This window comes from Pteropus medius, unplaced genomic scaffold (genome assembly GCF_902729225.1).
Source record: "Pteropus medius unplaced genomic scaffold, Ma_sr-lr_union100, whole genome shotgun sequence".
Classification (NCBI taxonomy): Eukaryota; Metazoa; Chordata; class Mammalia; order Chiroptera; family Pteropodidae; genus Pteropus; species Pteropus medius.
This window is the reverse complement of record NW_024350319.1, coordinates 8,741,622-8,762,935: the sequence shown is the minus strand read 5'-3', so window position 1 is coordinate 8,762,935 and position 21,314 is coordinate 8,741,622. Positions and strand designations below refer to the sequence as shown.

At 36.7% G+C, this 21,314-nt stretch overlaps 1 protein-coding gene and 1 pseudogene across 1 annotated transcript in view; both read left to right on the top strand.

Moving 5' to 3' along the window:
• SLC44A5 (solute carrier family 44 member 5) overlaps positions 1–21,314 on the top strand; it is a 116,901-nt gene that overhangs the window by 47,358 nt on the left and 48,229 nt on the right. Inside the window, exons 4-7 of the mRNA XM_039838462.1 lie at positions 5,783–5,867; positions 14,240–14,324; positions 20,047–20,175; positions 21,014–21,074. Coding sequence (XP_039694396.1) covers positions 5,783–5,867; positions 14,240–14,324; positions 20,047–20,175; positions 21,014–21,074 — 360 coding nt within the window. The remainder of the gene's footprint in view (positions 1–5,782; positions 5,868–14,239; positions 14,325–20,046; positions 20,176–21,013; positions 21,075–21,314) is intronic.
• On the top strand, positions 3,256–3,374 carry LOC120583422 (uncharacterized; annotated as a pseudogene).

The window sequence follows — 21,314 nt, the reverse complement described above, 5'->3', positions numbered from 1 at the left end:
TTTTATTTGTTTTAGTAGAGAGACTACAACTTGAACAGCAACTAAAATAAGGTCATGACTTGATTAAGCTTAAGAGAATCCATTATCATTCTTCAGAAACCATCTTCCCTCTGCAATGGCCAATCAGGATGATACATAGTTCCTTTAGGGAGAGTGTGTTCATTATGAAACAGTTATTATACTAAATATGAATGTGTTCATCTCTATACACTCAGAGTCTTTATGTGTCTATCACAAGTAAGGCCTAATGAATGAATGACGAAATGAAAAGGAATATGACGATTGCCAGCTCGGTATGAATGAACAGGAGTTTGACCGCATTCTAGAGTGGTACTTTAAGATAAAGCTTTTGTGTTAACTTTTTTAAAAGAATTAAAGTAAAAAGATATCAGATACTATATAATTGGTTAGGCCCTAAGGAATATTTTAAATCAAGTTGAGAACTCCATGCATTAAATTATACAGTGAAGAAACAAAAATTACTAAAATTTTACAATTGAAGCTATGAATTTAAAACATAATGAAACAAATCAAACAGAAAAGAGGATTTAATTGTCACGAATAATTAGGTTGAAGAAGAGACATGATGTAACTGCTTTCCTCAAGTATGTGAAAGACTTTTAAAAAGCTATATAGTAATTAGTTATTTATTGCTCCATAACAAATTATCCCTTATTTGGAAATGTAAAACAACAAACATTTCTTGTATCAGTGTCTGTACTCAGGAATTGGGGAACAGCTTAGCTGGGTGGCTCTGGCTCCGTGTTCTTCATGTGGTTGCAGTCAAGATGTAAGCCAAGGACAGTCAGCTGAAGGCTTGACTATGGTGAGGATCAGCATTCAAGACAGCTCACTCACATGGTCATTGGCAAGAAGCTTCACTCTCACTGGCTGCTGACAATCATGTGGGCTTTTCTGTGGAACTGTCTGAGTGCCTAAAGTCATATGGCTTCCTCTAGAGCTAGTGATCTAAAAGAGAGAGCAAAGAGGAAGCTGTAGTGCCTTATATGACCTATCCTTGGAGGTCATACAGTATCATTTCTGCTACATTCTATTCATTAGAAGCAAGTCATTAAGTTTAGTCCACACTTAAAGGATGAGGAATTAAGAATTAAGCCCCACCTTTTGAAGGAAAAATGTCGAATAATTTATAGATATATTTGAAAGTCACCTGGATGGTGATTAGCTGAATAAAAGTAAATAGGATTAAATTATAAGAAAGAACTCTATATTAGCAAATCCCTCCCAAAAAATCTGAGAGAAAAACAGGCAATGTGGAACTTATGTTTTTGAGAGTTTTAAGAGTGTGAGTAAACATCTAAACCAGTGACTATCAGCTAAAACCGTACCTCTAGCTAGAGGGTGTTTTAGAAAATTTAAATTGACTTTTAGATTGTTACAATGTTTGGGGGGTATTACTGTCAATTAGTGGATGGGACCCAAGGAAGGTAGATGTCTTGCAATATCTACAACAGTTCTGCACAGCCAAGAATTCCTCCACTTCTAGCCTGGCTCTCCCATGTTCCACTCATGTGGGTAACAACGTGTTTTTAAATATTTGAATCTAAAACTTCTGTTTTAAAATTACAAATGTTGTTTTTGTATAGTTTTAATAAATACTAAGGGAATTTGAAGAAAGATTATACTACATTTTATTTGGAATTTACTAAGATTTGTTCATTTTAGAAAATTATATCATTGACAACACTTGTATTATTAGTCTCCTACAAAATACACCTGTATCCTCCTATAATAGGTGCAAGCGCCTGACTTCTAGGTTAGTCACATATGAGCATTTGCATATTGATATGCATACTGTTTAATTATAAATTGTTTTGCTCTTATTTTTCATATACATTGCAGTTATGGTATTTTGTTAATTTTTTTAAAAAATTATGTGTTTGGGTAAGTTATGCTATCTGTATTATTTATTAAAGATTATAAAAGGAGCATTATAAATATTTGTTATAAAAAGGATGTGTTGGGTATGATGAGATTGGAGAAAGATTGACATAGAAACCCATGATGTGATGACACTATTAATCACCTTATATGAGAGCCCTAGACATTTGTGGGGAAATAGTCTAGAACAGATCTGCCCAGGAGAAAGTGTGTGTGTCCCAGGTGTAATGCTAAATTTTCTTATAGCCTATTAAAGGGAATGTTTTTAAAAGGTGAAATTAGAGGCTGGGACACCTTGGCCTCTGGGAAGGGTTTGTGCCAAGTTCCTCATAAACCCTTTCCCTCCTCTTCTCAAAAAAAAAAAAAAAGGTGAAATAATTTTAATAATATATTTCATTTAATTATAACTAAATATTATCATTTCAAATATAATCAATATAAAAGTATTGAGATAGTTACATTCATTTTTTTGTGTGTGTGTTCATATTGTCTTTAAAATCTTATGTGCATTTGCAGTTATAGCAGGTCTCAGTTCAGATAAGCCACAAGTAAGTGCTTAGTAGACACATGTGGCTAGTGGCTTCCATATTGGAAACGCAGCTCTAGAAGTTCCATAAATAGAGAAATTCCAAGGATGGGATTTAAATGTGGGAAGTCTCTTAGTTTATTAATGTACAGAATGACTGCTGTTGTACATCTTTTTTTTTTTTTTCCTGCCATATTCCTCCAGCAGAGGTGGGCAGGATGTAGACTTCGTAAAGAAGATAAAGAAATCTAAATACCCTTGACTGAGGTGACTTGATTAACTGGACCTTGCAGCTTTCAGCTCAAAGACTTGATGTTCCAGCTCAAACACAGACCATCTGCAGTACAACTTCTATGCCAGAGGCTGCATGGAGAGGTGTAGCAGCAGTTTAGTAAACATAGCTTCCTCCCACAATTCAAAACTACAATATCAAGGAGATTTTCTCCCTTGACCCTTCTATCTTTGTCTTCCTCTCCTTTGTCCCCAGGCATCATATCCCTCCCAGACACTCTTCCTCTCCCACTAAGTACAAATTTCTACCTTTCAAATGACAAAAACTCCAAAAGTACCTGGTCTTCTCCTTTTCTACCATGTGCGTCCAACATACTGCTGATCATCATGTAGCTGATATCCTTGCTGTTCCCTGCTAACAAGCTCATTCCTAATTTATCCTCCAGTGGGTGGCATTATAGCTACTAGTCTAGTGGTTAAAGTATAGGCCTTAGACAACAACACACCTAACATCAAGCCCTATTTATGCCACTTAAAAGCTTTATGATCTTGAGAAGTAAATAAAACTCTAAGCTGCAGTTATCTATAAAATTTAAGTCTATGACCATGCAACCCTGAACAAGCCCGATCCCGTCTGGTCTCGGAATCTAAGCAGGATTGGGCCTGGTTAGTACTTGGATAGGAGACCACCTAGGAAGACCAGGTGCTGTAGGTGTAAAAAATAAAAAATAAGGGATTGTAAGCTGACAAGGTCCTTGCAATCTGTGCGGTCAACAAAGGATTGCCTCGCCTGAAAAAAAATTTTAGGTGAAAATAGTATCTATCTTACAAGGTTATTGTGAGACACTATTATAGAGTTGTTGTGAGACTCAAATGAGAAAAGGGATGTGATACACTTAGCATAGTAGTTGACACCCCGTAAAAAAATTAATAAATTGAAGCTCATTGTTATACTATTTCCTCAGTCTGTAATTCATCCCTACTTCTGTCCACCTATCCAAATCCTAGACATTTTTCAGTCTTTTTATGTGTTTCTTGAGAACTCTGGCATAAACTATGCTGGGACTGACTTCTTGTACAGGATACTTACCTGTCAAGTTAAATTCTTTAATTAATTTATTGATGATGAAAAAGGAACAAAAAACTGTAGCAGATGCTGCTGATACCCCATCCCACTTCCCTCAGTCCTTCTGAGTTGGTATGCAGCAATGGCAGACTGTTCTACTATGCCCAGTGACAAGCCTTTTCTGCGTGGTTCCTCAGAAGGTCCCCAGCAGGATGAGTCACCCCTGCCTACAATAGTGTTCCACTTTTTAACATGCCCATTATTGGCTTTGTTCCCTTCCGTGTTTCACTTTCCTTACCCACATGTAAGCTTCCTGGAATCATTTCTCAAATTAACTACCTGCATCAAAATCATTATCTCAGTGTTTGGTTTTGATGAAACCCAGATAAGACAAGAAATAGCATTACCCACATTAGTCCACATTGTCTGCCAAGCACCATATTAGGCATTCTACTTTTATTATCTTATTTTCATAGTCTCAACATTCTTATGAAGCTGAGAATTCTTATAGCCATTTTAGAGTAACAAATTAGAAAGCCAAGACTCAAAACAATTAAGTAACTTATTCAGGGTCATAAATATGTAGCGAACCTAGCAGTCCGAATGCTTCTTTAAGTGCCTGTTTCTGAATTAATAATTGTGTGGAAAAGAAAGAAAACATTTCAGGATAAAGTTAAAAGAAACATGTTACAGAAAACAGTCAGATAAAATTAAATCTCTTTCTTAAGTTTAGCCAAAATGTAATAAACTAAGATATTAAAACATAATTTAATAAAATAGTGTCTGGAGACATTGCACATTGAACACTTAGATGCCATTTAAATCCCTTATTTACAGTCCTCTCTATTTATTCTGGGAAATAAAAATGGAAAGATAAGGTAGTGAAAAGCTGCCCAAATGAGTCAGATTTTATAAGAAGGTATTAGAAGATGAAACAGATTTGGCTTCTATGACATTGGAGAAACAATTAGACAAAGGCGACTTTTCCGAGTACTTACATTCTAAAAGAAAAGGCTTGGATGGATGAGAAAAGTTACTGAGAAAAATTTCTCTGCCATATTAAAATTCTCATTCAGAATTGATTTTTTTTTTTATCTTCCCAAGTCACAGTGGCTGTATACATAAGGGTTATCGAATTATAACATGAACTGTCAAATCCAATAAATGTGGATAAGGAGATAGCTGGGCAAATGTTAAAGGAAGCAAAGGACAAAGATATGTTTTCCATATGCAGAGGCAAGTATTAGACAACCAATGCATTTCCTAGATTTTCAGGATCTTCATTAATTAAATTGGAGAAGTTAGAAATTTTCAATTAGAATTAGGGAGTATTACCCAATTTAGTTAATGTATGTTACTTTCTGTGATTCTATAGTCTACCTGTCAAATCAACTTTGTAATTCTTGGAAAATAAGGGTGATGAGCTTATATGAGGTGGAGTCTTCAGTTTTCATGAAGTTTGAGAACATGATATTTATCGTAAAGTTTGAGATTATCAGACAGGATGTACAGTAAATCTTTATTATGTATTGCCTGTGAAGTTGCTACTGTTTGCCTTTTTAAATGTCACATGAGATTAGAAAAAAAACTAGTCAATTTGAATTGAGCACTCTAGTTTCATTCCTTGAATTTTTAAAGGGTTTTCATTTATGTATAACCCAAAAGAATTACATCATATTATTTATTGTAAATTTATTAGCTCTGCTATGAAGTCATTTAGTTTTGAGCCTTAGGGAAAATGACTTCTAGCCAACTGAGCTTTTGTAGTGTGCCCTCTAATTCACATTTTAATAAATATCATTTTCTAAGTGCATTACCTCATGTTTTGGCTTGAACCCAGATGAATTCTGAGAGAATAAGAGAAATGTGCTTTCTGACCAATTCATCCATATTTTATTCTACTTTTCATTAAGAAATTACTCTTTGCAGAAAATCAATAATCTTCTCTGATGAAGGGAGAGGTTAGCATGTTGCAGTGGTGCATTCTAATTTCTAAAATCAAACTACTTTTAACCAGTTGTTGCTAATAGAGTTTTTGTCCTTTCTCGTCCCTGCAGCCTGGGTACATGGCGACCCCAGGAAAGTGGCTTTTCCTACAGATAGCCAAGGCCACTTCTGTGGCCAGAAGGGCACTCCCACTGAGTGAGTATAACCACCTTTGCTTTGTCTGATATTACTGTTTAAGCTAGAACCTAGAAATCACTTTTATTTTATTTCATTTTATTTTATTTTTTAAATTTATTTGTTACTTTTTTATGGAGACATTGGTTAATGAAATCCAATAAGTTTCAGCTATACATGTTAACATTAAGGTATATATATATTTGCACTGTGTGTTCACCTCCCATAGTTAAATTTCTTTCTGTCACCACATATTTGACCCCTTTTACCCCATCTACCACCTCCTTCCCCTCTCCCCTACCCTCTAGTAACCACTAGTCTATTGTCCATGTCCAAGAGTCTCTGTTTGTTTGTCCTGTTCATTTGTTGCTTTTAGATTTATATCCCACATATAAGTGATATCATGTGATTTTCAACTTTTTCTGTCTGGCTTATTTCACTTAGCATGATTATCTCGAGGTCCGTCCATGTTGTCGCAAATGGCAGTATTTCATCTCTTCTTATGGCTGAGTAATATTCCATTGTATATATGTACCACAGCTTCTTTATCCAATCATCTATTGTAGGACACTTTGGTTGCTTCCATGTTAGAAATCACTTTACGTTAATCCTTCTAGACTCCTTGACAAGACTGAAATTCCTGATGGAGGTCTTCCTTCCCCCTTTCCCTAGAAACAGTTTATAAGCAGCCCCTTCTACCACTAAGAACAACAGCAAACAAGGCTCAAAACACTTGCAAGTGTCCCGTGTTGCCCGCTCATAACTTTGGAACTTATTATTCTAGATATACAGATTAAAAAACTAAATTCGGGAGAGGGTTAACAAATTCACAGACTAGAATTATCATAGAGAACCAATGCTTTTCACTGAAATAGAAAAAAAAAAACTTAAGAGACGTATGGAATCACAAAAATCCCTAAATAGCCAATGCGATCTTAGAAAAATTTTTTTTAAAGGAACAGTGGATTTTTAATATTTTTTATTTTTATTTTTAATTATAGTTGGCAAACAATATTATATTTGTTTCAGGTGTCCAACACAGTGATTAGACATCTATATAACTCATGAAGTGGTCACCCCAATAAATCTAGTCCCCTCTGACACTGTACATAGTTATTATAATATTATTGATTATACTCTTTATACTATACTTTATATCTCTATGATTATTTTGTAACTACCAGTTTGTACTTAATCCCTCCCGCCTTTTTCACTGACCTCTCCCCGCCAAACTCCTTCCTATCCAGTAACCCTCAAAATGTTCTCTGTATCTATGAGTTTGTTTCTGGGATTTTTTGTTTGTTTGTTTTGTTCCTTAGATTCCATCTGTACATGAAATCACATGGCATTTGTCTTTCTCTACTTGACTTACTCCATTCAGCACAATATTCTCTAGGTCCATCGTGAAATATCTTTTCCTATCTCTTTACTTTCCATCTGTGTGTGTCTTTTAATCTGAAGTGAGTCTCTTGTAGGCAGCCTATGTAAAGGTTTTGTTTTCTTATCCATTCAGCCACCCTATCTTTTGATTGGAGCATTTAATTCTTTTTCATTTGAAGGACTTATTGATAGATGTGTAGTTGTTGCCATTCTTTATTTATATTTTTTTAATATATATTTTTCTTCTTAAAGAAGAAGTCTTTAAGACTTCTTAAAGTCCTTTAAACATTTCCTGTAATGCTGGCTTGGTGGTGATGAACTCCTTTAGCTTTTTCTTGTCTGACAAGCTCTTTATCTCTCCTTCAATTCTAAATGATAACTTTGCTGGGTAGAGTAATCTTGGTTGTAGGTCTTTGCTTTTCCTCACTTTGAATATTTTGTGTCAAGCCCTTCTGGCCTGCAAAGCTTCTGTTGAGAAATCAGCTGACACTCTTATGAGAGCTCCCTTGTAGGAAATTAATTACTCTTCTCTTGCTGCTTTTAAAATTCTCTCTTTGTCTTTAACCTTTGGCACTTTAATTATGATGTGTCTTGTCGTGGGCCTCTTTGGGTTCATCTTGTTTGGGAATCTCTGAGCTTCCTAGATTTGTATGTATATTTCCTTCACCAGATTAGGGAAGTTTTCAGTCATTATTTATTCAAATAGGTTTTCAATTTCTTGCTTTCTCTCTTCTCCTTCTGGTATCTTTATGATGCAAATGTTGTAATACTTGATGTAGTCCCAGAAGCTCCTTAAACTCTTCATTTTGGGGGGATTCTTTTTCCTGGTGGCTGTTCAGATTGGGTGTCCTTTGCTACCCCACCCTCAAAATCACTGATTCAATCCTCCTCTTCCTCCACTCTATTGACTCCCTCTAATGAACTCTTCAGTTTAGATATTGTAGTCTTCATTTCTGACTGATTGCCTTTTATGTTTTCCATCTCTATTTTTATGTTTTCTATCTCTTCATTAAAGTTCTCACTGAGTTCATCTACTCTTCCCCTAAGTTCATTGAGCGTCCTGATAACCGGTGTTTGAAGTCTGCATCTGGTAGATTGCTTGTCTCCATTTTGTTGAATTCTTTTTCTGGAGCTCTGTTCTGTTCTTTTATGTTGGACATGTTTATTTGTCTCCCCAATTTGGCTGTCTCTCTGTGTCTGTTTCTATGTATTAGGTAGGACTCCTAAATCTCCCATCTTAGTAGAATGGTTTTACGTAGTAGGTCCTGTGGGACCCATCAGCACAGTCCTGGGACAGGTCCAACTGCAGGCCAAGTTCAGCCACAGCCTGTCCACCTCCAGGGCCACCTGGTAAGAGTCACCAAGCAATCCACAGATGGCTGCCACCTGTGCTGGGCTTGTAGGTGCCTCGAGAGGCCAAGCCAGGAACCAAAGCCAGCTGCCACTAATGCAGGGCTTAGGGCTGCTCAGTGCGAGGTACAGGGTATGCCGAGGCCAGATGCTTCTTCTGTGGGTTTTGTGAGCCTTTGAGAGATTTAAGAAAAGTCCACAGCCAGAGTCAAGACAGGCCATTTGTATGGAATAAACCACTGGAAGAAGCTTGGGTGGGCCCACAAGTAGGGAAAGGTGGAGTCTCAGGGATTCACCTGGGCAGAGCGACCTGTGTTATCCAGGTTGATGGCAACTCAGACATGGAGATGCCTGCGTCCGTAGGCTGGGAGCGGGGAGGGCTCAACAAAGGAACAGTGGATACTGCCAGCACTTCTGTCTGAGAGAAAGCCACCCCTCCAGCCCTCACCCTGAAGCAGGACAACTCAATGTCTTCATTGAGGAGCTGCCCCAGTGCTGGAACTCAGAGTGAGTGAGTCCGTCAGCATTAAGTTCAGGCTCAGACCCTTTAAGAGAAATATCTGCGAATTCCACAGCCCTCCGTCTCACTCAGCTGCAACCCCCATTAGATTTCACAGCCAGAGGTTGTGGGGACTTCTCTTCCTGGCACTGGAACCTTGGGCTGGGGAGCCAAGTGTGGGGCTGGGGAGCCAAGTGTGAGGCCGGGACCACTTACTGTTTGGGTTGGGGAGGGGCTCTCCACGGCCAAGATAGCCCTCCTGATTTTTGATGGCTGCACGGTTATGGGACTAGGCCACTTCACATCTCCGCCCCAATTTTTAAATCAAATTGTTTTGACTTGATTTTGCTATTGAGTCATATGAGTATCCTCAGCCTCTACGACACTGGCATTGTAGTAGGTGCTCATTAAATTCATTGTTGAATGAAAATAAAGGAGTAGCACAGATAAGAAAGAGAGTGATTTGCTGCCAAGGTGGAGGTCAGTGTAAAGATCTTACCGGATTCTCATTAACACTGTAAGTGGGTATCATTATTCCACTCATTTAGAAAATTACAAAATTAAATTTCAGAAAGGTTAAAGTACTTGTTCAGGTACAACTGACTACTAAATGGTAAAAGTAGAATGTTCTAACCTCCAAGCCTGCACTCTTTAGGCTGCACATTGATAGAGTTGCTGTCAAATTGTTTTTTCATGATTAATGTAGTCCTGAAAATCTTGAACATATATTGGTAAAAAGTATCATTAAATTAAAAAATAAAATAAAATAAATGTATGCATGTCTGTGTGTGTGTGTGTGTGTGTGTGTGTATTTCCATTCCAAATGAAATGCATTTTATCAGGATGTGTAAGCAATTTAGATACCCCAAACAATTTAGTTCAGAAAATACTTGTGAGACTATAACAATTAAAGTACTTAAACTTGTTAGTGTCGTGATATACTTAAAGCAACCCTTTGATTCTCAACTCTCAAAGACATTCCTTATAACTGAGCTTAAATTCCATGTTTAGAAATGGTGTAACGGTATTTGGAATGTAGTTTGGCCATTTTTTGCTTTGTTTATTCATGCCTAACCAAAAGGACGCTATGAGAAACACTGGGTTTTTTTTAAAATGCCAAAACAAATTAAACAGAGCTTTCAAGGGAAATGGAGTGCTTTGTTGATATGTAACTTTTTCTGCCTTTCATGAAAACTTGGGTGTTCCAATTCTTCAGGATTTTCGCTAAAAAGCAAGAACTCGATTTTGATGCCACCTTCTGGCTACCACAAAAACTTCAGCTTATAAAAGCTGTGTTAAAACATCTTTGAACACTGTCCCATGCAGCACCCAAACAGACTGAAATACCCATCTCCCCAGTATGAGCTCTTCAGATAGGGAAACAGAAAACATTAAGAGGACAAAGCTCTTCCTTTTAGGTTTCTATCAATTTGGCATCGAAGTGAAGCAACACTTCCACTCTTACTACAGAAAGAAGAACCAAGTTCCTTGTGTGAATTTGCTCTACTGCTGTGTTAGTAGGTCAGTTTTCTAGTGAGGCCTCTGTTCTGTGTGGGGTGATGGGGCTGTGCTGGCTGTCAGATTTCACTGCAGAACTGGTGGGAAGCTGGCTGTCAGACATGGGCTTTCAAAATGAATGAATGTGAAGTGCCAAATCCCACAAAAGCCCTTGCTATACCCGGAAGGTTCATTCACCCAAAGAGGCCTCTGTTTTTGCCAGTTTTTCCTGGATGCTACAATTCTAAGTGTATGAGTATGAGAGAAGCACAGAGATACTGATTTGCACTATAGATCTGTATATAAACTTTCAATTAATCTACTCATTTTTGGCCACATTTGTTACTCTCAACTCTGATTCCAACATGTCTTATGATTTCTAACAGGCAAATTGTGTCCGACCTTTTTCCTAGCCTCTCTGGTTCATTCCTCACTCAACACACTCTCATATGCTTTCCATCTTCCAGAAATTGTTGAACTCTCTTGTGTAATTTTGAGCAGATCCCATCCTCCACATGCTTAGCTGGATGGTGAGGTTTATTCCTTTTTGTACTTTCATTCTTTTATTTCCATGAGTCTCAGGAAAGAAGATGAGCTTAAGTGAATAGTATATCATCTTAAACTGTCAGTTTGCAGTTGCTTCTATTTGTTGTTTCTTGGTGGAAATATAATTCCAGTTAAATAATGAGGTACTTCTTCAGTCGCTCTCACAAAATTGCTCAACTGCAACCATCACCATCTACTTTATACCTAGGGAATCTGAGGTCCACTGACGTTTAAGGATATCAGTCAAATTATAATAAAATAACTATAGAAAAACTAAGGATTTTAAGGATTCTAAAATTTTGAAAAACCTAGTCTGGACTTTGTCTCGTTCAGTCCACAACATTTGATAACTACCTAGAACGGGCCAAGTACTAGGCTAAGTGTTGGCAAGGTAGGGATATAAAGATGAATAAATATAAATCTTACCCTTGAGGATAGCATAATCTGGTGAATAATGAGTTTATGTAGTATTTCTTAGTCTATAAATCAATTTTACCTTTGGGGACCCTTGACACTTACTGATTCACCGTTCACATTTTTAGCTACTCCTACGAGACTCCAGTGACCCATGACATGCATTAATTTATTCATTTACTTAGGTACAAATTTGAATGGCATGCACCATGAGACTATGTGGATGATAATAGCTGTTTGGGTGATGAAAGAGCCAAGCTGACTCTTGTGAAATCATGAAGTAGCCTTGTGCATATTATGTGTGAATTTATTAAAGACCTTAAGCTACCTGAATTTGATGGGGCTACAAACATGAGAAATTCTCCCCCCCCCGCTCCACCCATCATTGACTTTATCAATGTCCTTTCATATATCTCTTCTCACTTTGGCATCTCAGGTAGATTTCATAGCTTTCCAGATACTTTCTGTTGTTAAAAGGTCAATGTAGTCCAGTCTAAAATTTCAATCTCATTTCTTCTAATCCCCCACCTCAGGTTTGAATTCTGCAAGGGAATGTAGAGTAGGAGAGAGGACCTGGTCTACTATTTCCCTCTTCTCTCTCTTCTGGTTCTAGCTCTTTCTTTGTGTTGTGAGGGATGGAAGGTGGAGTGTCTGTCACTTTCTTAGTCACTTCCCTAGTCCCATATGGTCATTGCTACCGCAGCTAAAACATAACTAACTAGCCATCAACACCCTCTTTGGGGTAAGCGCAAAAACCTGGTTCTCTCATGGTCTATAAGCGAAAATTCTCTGGGCAAGTCCTCACTGAATAATTCTTTGATTTGAGAAATCAGCTTTGGTTTGTCCTGATCCCAGCCCCTTCAACTTCATCTCCAGTGATTCACCTCCAGTCTCTTATTGTCAGATGAGGTACCACACGGGAAATGCAAGCCCATTTACTTGACTCTACACTCTTCCCTAATAAGCTACTTCAGTGCTGCCCTCTTCCTATCCCATTGGCTTTTTTCAACTCTCTGGGGACTCTCTGGGGTCTCTCTGGGCCTCATTTCTCCTTGCTAATATGGGCACAGAGGCTGACTAGAAAGTCTGCCACATAAGAGGTGTCCAAATGGAAAATGAGATACTGGTCTGCCCTTCCTACAGGTACCCTCAGTCTCTATGAGTTTCTCTCAGAGCTCTGTGTAATCTGGAATTGAAAGATACAATCACCCTTTCAATGAGGAGGAGATGGAAAATCTTCTAAATTTTGATTATTATATCCTGCAAACTCCAATGTCTCCAAACCACCTCTCTCCCCCCACCTTTTCCTTCTGAAGTAGGGTCAGCAAGGGGGTAGAAGTAATGCAAGGGTCTAGCCCACATTTTTTCTGGAGCAATTTTTATTTTCCTTAGATTTGGATTTTCCTTGGTGATTCTGAGTCAGTATGAAAAGTATTATTCAAAAGCCTATTATAAGTTTTATGTTATGTATGTAGTCACATTAATTAATTAAGGACTTGACAAGGTACTAGGAACATTCTTCTCAAATATTTAGGGCTTCTCTCAAGTGTGGTTTATAGACCACAGGTATCTGAATCTACTTGGGAGCATGGGGAGTGGAAATGTGAATGCCTGAGTCTCATATCTAGAGACTTGGGCTCTCAAGGGTTGAAAAGGAGTCAGGAATCATGATTTTCAATAAATGCTCCAAGTTTTACTGATACATACTAAAGTTGGACAAGTACTTGTCTTGAGTCCACTAAACATTATTTTATGTCTTCACAACACCACTCTGAAGTAGGTAGAGCTGGTATTATTCCATTCCACTGATGAAGAAATTGAGATTCAAAAGAGAACCATGGTTTGCCAAATGGCAGAATAAATGCTAGTGATGATGAATATCAACCTGTTTCATTACAATGCCACTGACCATAATTTTCAACAGAGAGAAAATGTCGTTCAATTTATTGATCTTTTATAGATTACCAAAGTAACGCATGCTTATTTTATTTTATTTTTTATTTTTATTTTTATTTTTTTCCATTTTATTTTTTTAAGTTTATTGGGGTAACATTGGTTAATACAATTATATAATTTTGGGGTGTACATTATAATTCGACATCTATATATTCTATTGTGTGATTACCACCCAGAGTCCAATTTCCTTCAGCTACTGTATATTTGATCCCCTTTACCCACTACGCCCTCCCCCAACTCCCCTATATTTGAACGCATGTTTATTTTAGAAGATTTAGAAGATAAAATTACCAAAAAAAAGCTAAACAAATATAATTCAACTATTTAGATATAATAATTTATTTCTGCATATAATGTTATACCCATTTTTATGAAATTAAAATTGAAACATATCTTAATACCCTTTAGTAACATGTTTCCTAAAATTAATATGTTGGGACTTTCTCCATCCATTAAACATTTTCTCCAATATTACTTTAATGGCAATGTCGTCTTCCATTTTATAGATATAGAAGTTTTTATTTAACCAATCCCGTGTTGATAATTTAATTATTTCAACTATTTACTATTGTCAAAAGGTGCTTTAAGTGTTAAGCAGCTTAAAGGGGAGTTGGGGACTGTATTGCAACTATATAGAGAAAATGAAGCCAATTTTTAAAGGTCATATTATATTAAAAGTGTACAGGTTCTGAAATCTATGGAACATTTCCACAGTCACTAAAAAGATTATTTTATATTGTTTTCTTAACAGGAATAAGAGCATTTTGTTTTATTTTAACCTGTTCAGCTGTACCAGTCCCTCTGTGATGGTAAACCTACAGTGCCCTACTACACAGGTAAAGCAAAAAAAAAAAAAAGCCTTGTTGATGTTGTTAGTAATTTTGAACATTGTTGGATGAAAGTCAGAAATTCCATATGAGTTCTGTGTGTGTACAGTTACTGATGAATTAACGGTAGGTGGGAAGACATGAGTATGAGCTCCTGTTTGTTAATGTATAACGAAAAACAAAGCAGGGATTAATCATTTTAGGATCACTAAAGAACCTCAGTGACTATCTTGTCCAACCACCTATTTTCGTAAATGAACAAACTATAGCCTAAAGAAGTGGAGATATTTTTTTCTCCAGATAAATATTACACAGAGCAAAGCTAACTAATGTAACTAATAAACCTCTGTTTTTCAGTGGCTTAACACAATAAAGTTTCTTTTTCATCATATAACAGTATAAGGCATTGTAGTCAGTGGATAACTCTTCTCCAGATTTCTTTCATCTGGTGGCTCTGCCATCCCTTAAGTCCTCATCATCTGTATGCAGCTGCTAGAAGAAAAGAGAAGATAAATAAAGCATCCCTGCTCTTAGAAGCCTTGGATCAGAAGTATTACACATTGCATTTGTACTCCTTTGCCACAGACACATTAGTTTTATATGTTCACATCTAGATGCAAGAAGAAAGGAATCAAGCAAGGTAGTTGTGTGCCTAATAGCCTCATCTGTGCCATGGAACAAATGGAGCAAGAGGTACATATTTCAATGAGCAGTTACTTTTGTCTTCCATAGTCTAACCCTCTCTCTTCCAGAACATCCATTTTCCCAAGGGAGACAACCTAGAGCCCTAGGTAGTACTGTCTTTAACCCAGAGTCTATGGATGATGCACGTAGTCTCATGTTTCATATCAGGTCTCGACACTAAATACACAATAGGGAATGAGGCTAGGGAAATTGGAATGCAAACTCCCATTCAGAAAAGGAGGAGTAATAAATAGACGGTCTCTGGTACATGGCACCGGAGAAGAGTTCTTTATCCCAGCGGTCCCCAACCTTTTCAGCACCAAGGACCAGTGCTTCTACGAGAATCTAATGCCTGATGATCTGAGGTGGAACTGAGATGGTGATGCTAGTGTTGGGGAGCAGCTGCAAATACAGATGAAGCATCCCTCACTTGCCCACTATTAACCTCCTGCTGTGCGGCTGGGTTCCTAACAGGCCACGGAGCGCTGGTCTGCGGCCTAGGGATTGGGGACCCTGCTTTATCTGACCTGGACTGTGCTCTTTAGAGGAACTCTCTTATCCATTGTGTCCCATGGTCCATTGTTCGATCACCTGGGAGGTTATTTTCTGTTCATGTGTCTCCAGGCCACACCATTGCTGAGCACTGAAAATATGCCCTCTTGGGGGCCATATAGCTTTGAAACTCTCTTCCTGTTGTGCAAGCTTTTAGCACCTCAAAGATTATTTTAACAGTCAAAGGCCTTTTCAAGTTAGTTCATGAAATTCCTTGGCAGTACAACTACCTCAGAAACTTAGTAGCTACTAATTTACTCGCTTCTTCTTGCTTCCAGTAAACTACACACAAAGATCTTTCCTAGATTTTGCTTTTGCTCTTTCTTCCTCATTTCCCTCTAAGACTTTTGATATCTTATTACTTACTGAAACGAAAGCCAGCTTGGGATATTGGCATCTTAGTTCTGTGACCACCTCTACCACAGACCTTGGTTTCTATCATAGCCACCCACTCCCAGGGTCAAATCTTTGATCTTGTTCTGGTCAGTATCAATAATTATCAGCTTTTGTAATTTCTATGTCAAATATCTCACTATCCGATCGCGTCAGTCCCACTAACATTCCAACGATTCTTCTATCCCACTAGGACCTACAAGCCACTGATCTTAACCCCTTCAAAGTATCCTTTAGTCCCCTCATGTTTTGTCTCCCTCTTTACCTAATGCAGATTTTGTGGTCCCTCTTTAAAAATTACTTCCTTGTATAAATCCTCAAATCCTTTGCACACCCCCTGCTCCCCACTTAGTTGTACTTCCCTGGCAAAACCTCATCTCTGGCTAAATGTAGCTCTGTGCCTATTCCATGCCTGAACCCAGACAGTTATGTTTCCTTAGAGAAAACACACAGAACAGTCCTTTAAATTCAGGACTAGTAACCTCAAGTGGGCCCTTAATGCTGTCCCACACCACATGACAGATCCCTTGTTCATTCGCTAGCCTACTGTCCTAGAAAACAATTTCACTCTTTTTCCTCTCATTTTAAACCTCCAAGACCTCCTTCGCAGAATGCATGTCAGCCTCTGACTTTGCTTCCTATTTCACCGAGGAAGTATAAACATTCAGAAGGCAGCTTTTAATAGCTCCCATGCTGATATCCACTTGTCTATCTGTTGTCACCTATATTCATATATTTATTCAGCCTTTCCCCCTCTTACTGTCCATGAACTGCTGTGATCCTAAGGCCAGTCCATCCACTGGTGCTTATCTTTTCCAACATACTCAAGCACATCCTTATTCCAGAAATTTCCTGTTTTTTCTCTGACCACATATGCTATTACTCTCCCTCTGATCACTGCACTCGGGTCATACTGGCCATCTATTGTTGTCTTCAGAGGATCCAGGAAACCTCCTAACTGAGAGTCTTAGACTTTGCCGTTCTCCCTGCCTACAGTATTCTTTCTGTAGATGACTATGTCTTGATCACTAGTCTTAAAGTTTTTCTTCAAATGTTACCTTTTTAGTGAGGACTTCTCTGACTTCCTATTTAAAATTGGAATCCTACCCAGCTAGTTTTCATCCTCTAGTCTCATTTGTAGTTTTTTTTTTTTTTTTTTTTTTACTACATAGTATTTATTACCACCTTATAACAAACAATTATACCTATTTGTTATTACCAGTCTTTCCTACTAGAAGATAAACTGCTTGAGGGCAAGGATTTTTATCTGCTTTGTTCACTACTGTGTCCCCATTGCCTAGAACAGGCTCAGAGAAGGTGATGAGTAAATATTTGTTGAATGAATAAATATTTGTTGAATGAATAAATGAATGAGTGAATATCTTCTTACTCCCAGTCTAGGAATTTTTTCACTATATTATACAAACCTATCATTCCCATGATGAAACAAACAAACAAAATCCTTGCACATTATGCTTTTTTGTTGTTTCATAGATTATTTACTAGATTATCCTTTTTTCGTAGCACTTGTAGTGTTTTAACCTTCAATGTGACTCTCTCCTCCACTCACCAAATCCTAATTTGTATTAGAGTGTTAAACCTATATGAATTGAAGATGTAAGTAAAAATAATAGTGAAGAACTATATTCAAAATGCCCCTTGTGATTACTCAAAGAATCAGAACTGAGTCAGAATATATTTTAGCTGCTAATAATGCAGACTTACTTTCAATCTTCCATGGAATAATTTATCTACCAAGCCATATTTTTATGCATTATGATTTTGTTAACCACCAGCATGGTCCAGACATGTCACAAGCATTGAAAAGACAGAATGTGATCAAATAGGATACCAACCTCAGTATGACCTTCATTTTGAGCTAATTATATGTTGATTACTACTAATCAGCACCCTATTTGAAGTGAGCAAATTGGTCTGATAGAGAGAGAGAGTAAAGAGCAGTTGCTATATTGTTTTTTAACAGCTCACTTTATCTGGAATGAAATTTGATGTGCTTCTCTTTAACAAACCACTTTTTTTATCATTTTAATTACTTTCTTTTATGTGTCACATATACAGCATTTTTATATGTGTAATATACATTGTATGTGTGTATATTTATAAATATAGAAATCATCATGGTCTCAACTCACGAGTTTCTACCATCATTTAAAGCCTGTGAAAGCATTAGTACTTTCAGTATTCACTTTATAAATCCATTTAAATGTCCCAATAGGGGAACTAATTCAGTTATCTTTCAAAGTCATTTAGTAAATTATCAAAGTCTTAAGTCTGTAAGGTATCTCCTAATATGTAAAAGATTTATCCAGTTTAGCTCAATTCAGAGTAAACTTTTGACATTTGCATTGATTAATCTTACTTAGCCTTCTTCCAAAAAAAATGTGAGCATGTTGGATGCTATGAATATCCCTAAACAGTGCTTAGCTTTTGTAGATAGATACAATAATTTTTCTAGAGGTGTACGACTATGTGTATATGATTGTGTGTATGCATATGTATGCATGAGAGACTGAGAAAGAGAAAATATATAGAGAGGTGTGAATGTGGAGTTGGGTTGTCAAAACTTCTAGATGGAATTGCACTGCTGCTACTGCAAAAGAATATTAACCATGAGATTTGAGGTGTCAATTTAGCTAGCCACCTACTACCGTGGCTGTAGGGTTGACACCAAATGTCCTGTGTACAGCAAAAACATGATCCCAAGATGGGAAAGAAATGTCAGCTAAGCAGCAGTGTTTTTATGTAACTGCCAATGGGGGTTGAGCTAGAATCTGGCCCTGGAGAATAGTTAGCAAAGTGTACAGTAGGGAGATGGAACAATTTAGAGTGGAGAAGACTTTCCCAAGGAACTGAAAGTGGAGGAGAGAATGTACAAGGATTGACTGCAACTTTCGTAACTTAATATGATCTTTGTTTTGTTTCGTCTTGTTTTTACAAAAACAAAAGCAAAACCAATAGAGTGTATATTTTCTGATTCCTCTCTGTGGAATTACTAATTGTATATATACATACAATGTACATTACACATATAAAAATGCTGTATATGTGACACATAAAAGAAACAGGTTTCCTCTCTGTGGAGTTACTAATTGGATTTCAGTCAGACTCTGTAGACTAGCATAGTGATCCTATTTGGCATTAATAGGTCCTCAAAGTTCATTAATGCAAAATAATTGCATCAGTGACCTCTCTGCCCACACGTGTCTGGTGTTGCTAAAAGACTATAATAATGATTGATTACTACAAATAGCCCTAATTTTGTTTCTTATGGTAATAAGACCCCAATGATGTTTTGGGAATTGCTGAGAATTCACTGGCACTGATAGTTATTAGTAGCATAAATTATCAATGTTTGGAGCATTTTAAATCACTATTTTATTCATATATAGGAAAAGAAGAAAGATTCTAATCCTGAAAATGTATAAATTACATAGGCAAAATTCAGCTTACATTATACTCTTATTTACTAACTCAGAAATTCATATTTTATTAAAATATGTTTAAATACTTTATTAAAAGTCTATCATTGTCCTATGGTAGATGTCATATGAATTTACATGTGATAAAATTGCTAGAACTGCGCGTGCGCATACACACACACACACACACACACACACACACACACAAATGAACGCATGTAAAACTGGTGAAATTTGATAAGGTAAATGGATTATAACATCATCAATTTCCTGGTTGCAATATTGTATTAAAGTTATGCAAATCATTACCATTGGATAAAACTAGGTGAAAAGTATGTGGAAACTATTATTTCTTAATAGATTCAAGCTGCAGGTAGATCTATTATCTCAAAATCAGAAGTTAAACATAAATCCATCATCATATAGCATCTTATTGTTTTAACAGAACACCAACATTAAAGGGCAAGGAGTAGAGATTGATAACTAGTAGATGAATTTTCACTTTTTACAATAAGATTAGAAAGTTGATTTTAATTTCTTAGATGGAAAATTGTGCTTTGCTCTTTAGAGTAGTGAATAATTTAGAAGTCTAACCTTATAGATACTTTCTTGGTTTGTTCAACTCAATATAGTTCCCACCACTGTGCTCCTTTTCATTACAGATCTGTGTCTCCAAGTGCCCAGAAAAATTTTTAACTTATGTGGAAACACAATTTCCGTACAAAAAAGACAAAAGATCTTGGACATACTTTAGCCAGTTCTGCAAGTCTCCTTTTTCAAAGCCTGAAAAGGTATGTGTGTTTAAGTTTAAAATTAGAGAAGAATCTAACTTTTGTTTTAATCTCAAGTGTAATATTAGCATTTGTAACTGGAAAAGCTCCCAAGTATTTTATGAAATGATTACTGAAGATACCATTTCATTAAAACCTGTGCACAAATGTGCATGTATATACAAAACACACACCATTTATAGCACGTCCTTTTGTAGACTTGGAGTGTTATGCAAGATTGTTAAGTCTGATAAGTTAGCTTCAACTTTTCCCTGACACCAACAAAGTCTCTACTTGGTTGGAATTTTTGCTGTCAAGAGCTAGATGCTAATGTCATTCACAGTCACCATTTCATTAATGCAGTGTTGAAGCTCCATGACTACTTAGTAATAAGTAGAATTTTACTTCCAAATCAAGTCTAATAATTTTTCATTTAAAAAAATCCCAAAACCCTACCTAGGTTTAAGTCTTATAAGGGAATTCTAAAGCTTCATGTTAATTAATATTAATGACTTCTACATTAGAGAAGATGCTGTTTTTTCCAGAAGAAAATTTAAGGATTAGGGACTCAGGATGTGACTAAGATAAGGATACATGCTTTCAAAGGCATGCTTTGGTTTCAGCAATTCTGGTTTTATTATTGCTGATTCAATCGAATTACAGTTTGGACATTTAAGAGTAATTTGTCAAACAAGTATATGGATATGATAATCTTGCAATTACTTTTGTTAGGGGAATAATTTGGAATAATGAGATTATTATGTAACTTAATTTTTAAAGGACAAAATTTTTATATTGAGAGTAAAATTTGTCATCACATAACCTTTGAAATGTTAACATACTCTTCCTTCCATTTTAGACTCTCTCACAAATGTTAATGGATGACGATTGTCCAACAGTGATTTTTCCAAGCAAACCTCGTAAGTGGTTATTATTTTACCTTAGAAAGACAGAATCTATGAAGAAGTCATTGAATTTGGTTCCCTTACTTCACAGTTGATGAAATTGAGGCCAAGAACAGTAGAATGACTGGCCTAAGATACCACAGTTAATTAGGAAGAAAGCCAAAGCTAAAGCCCATTCTCCTGACTCTAGCCAGGGATATTTCCCTTGGGGTTCTGTGAGTATTAGAGTTTTGTTGCATAAACACACATACAAAA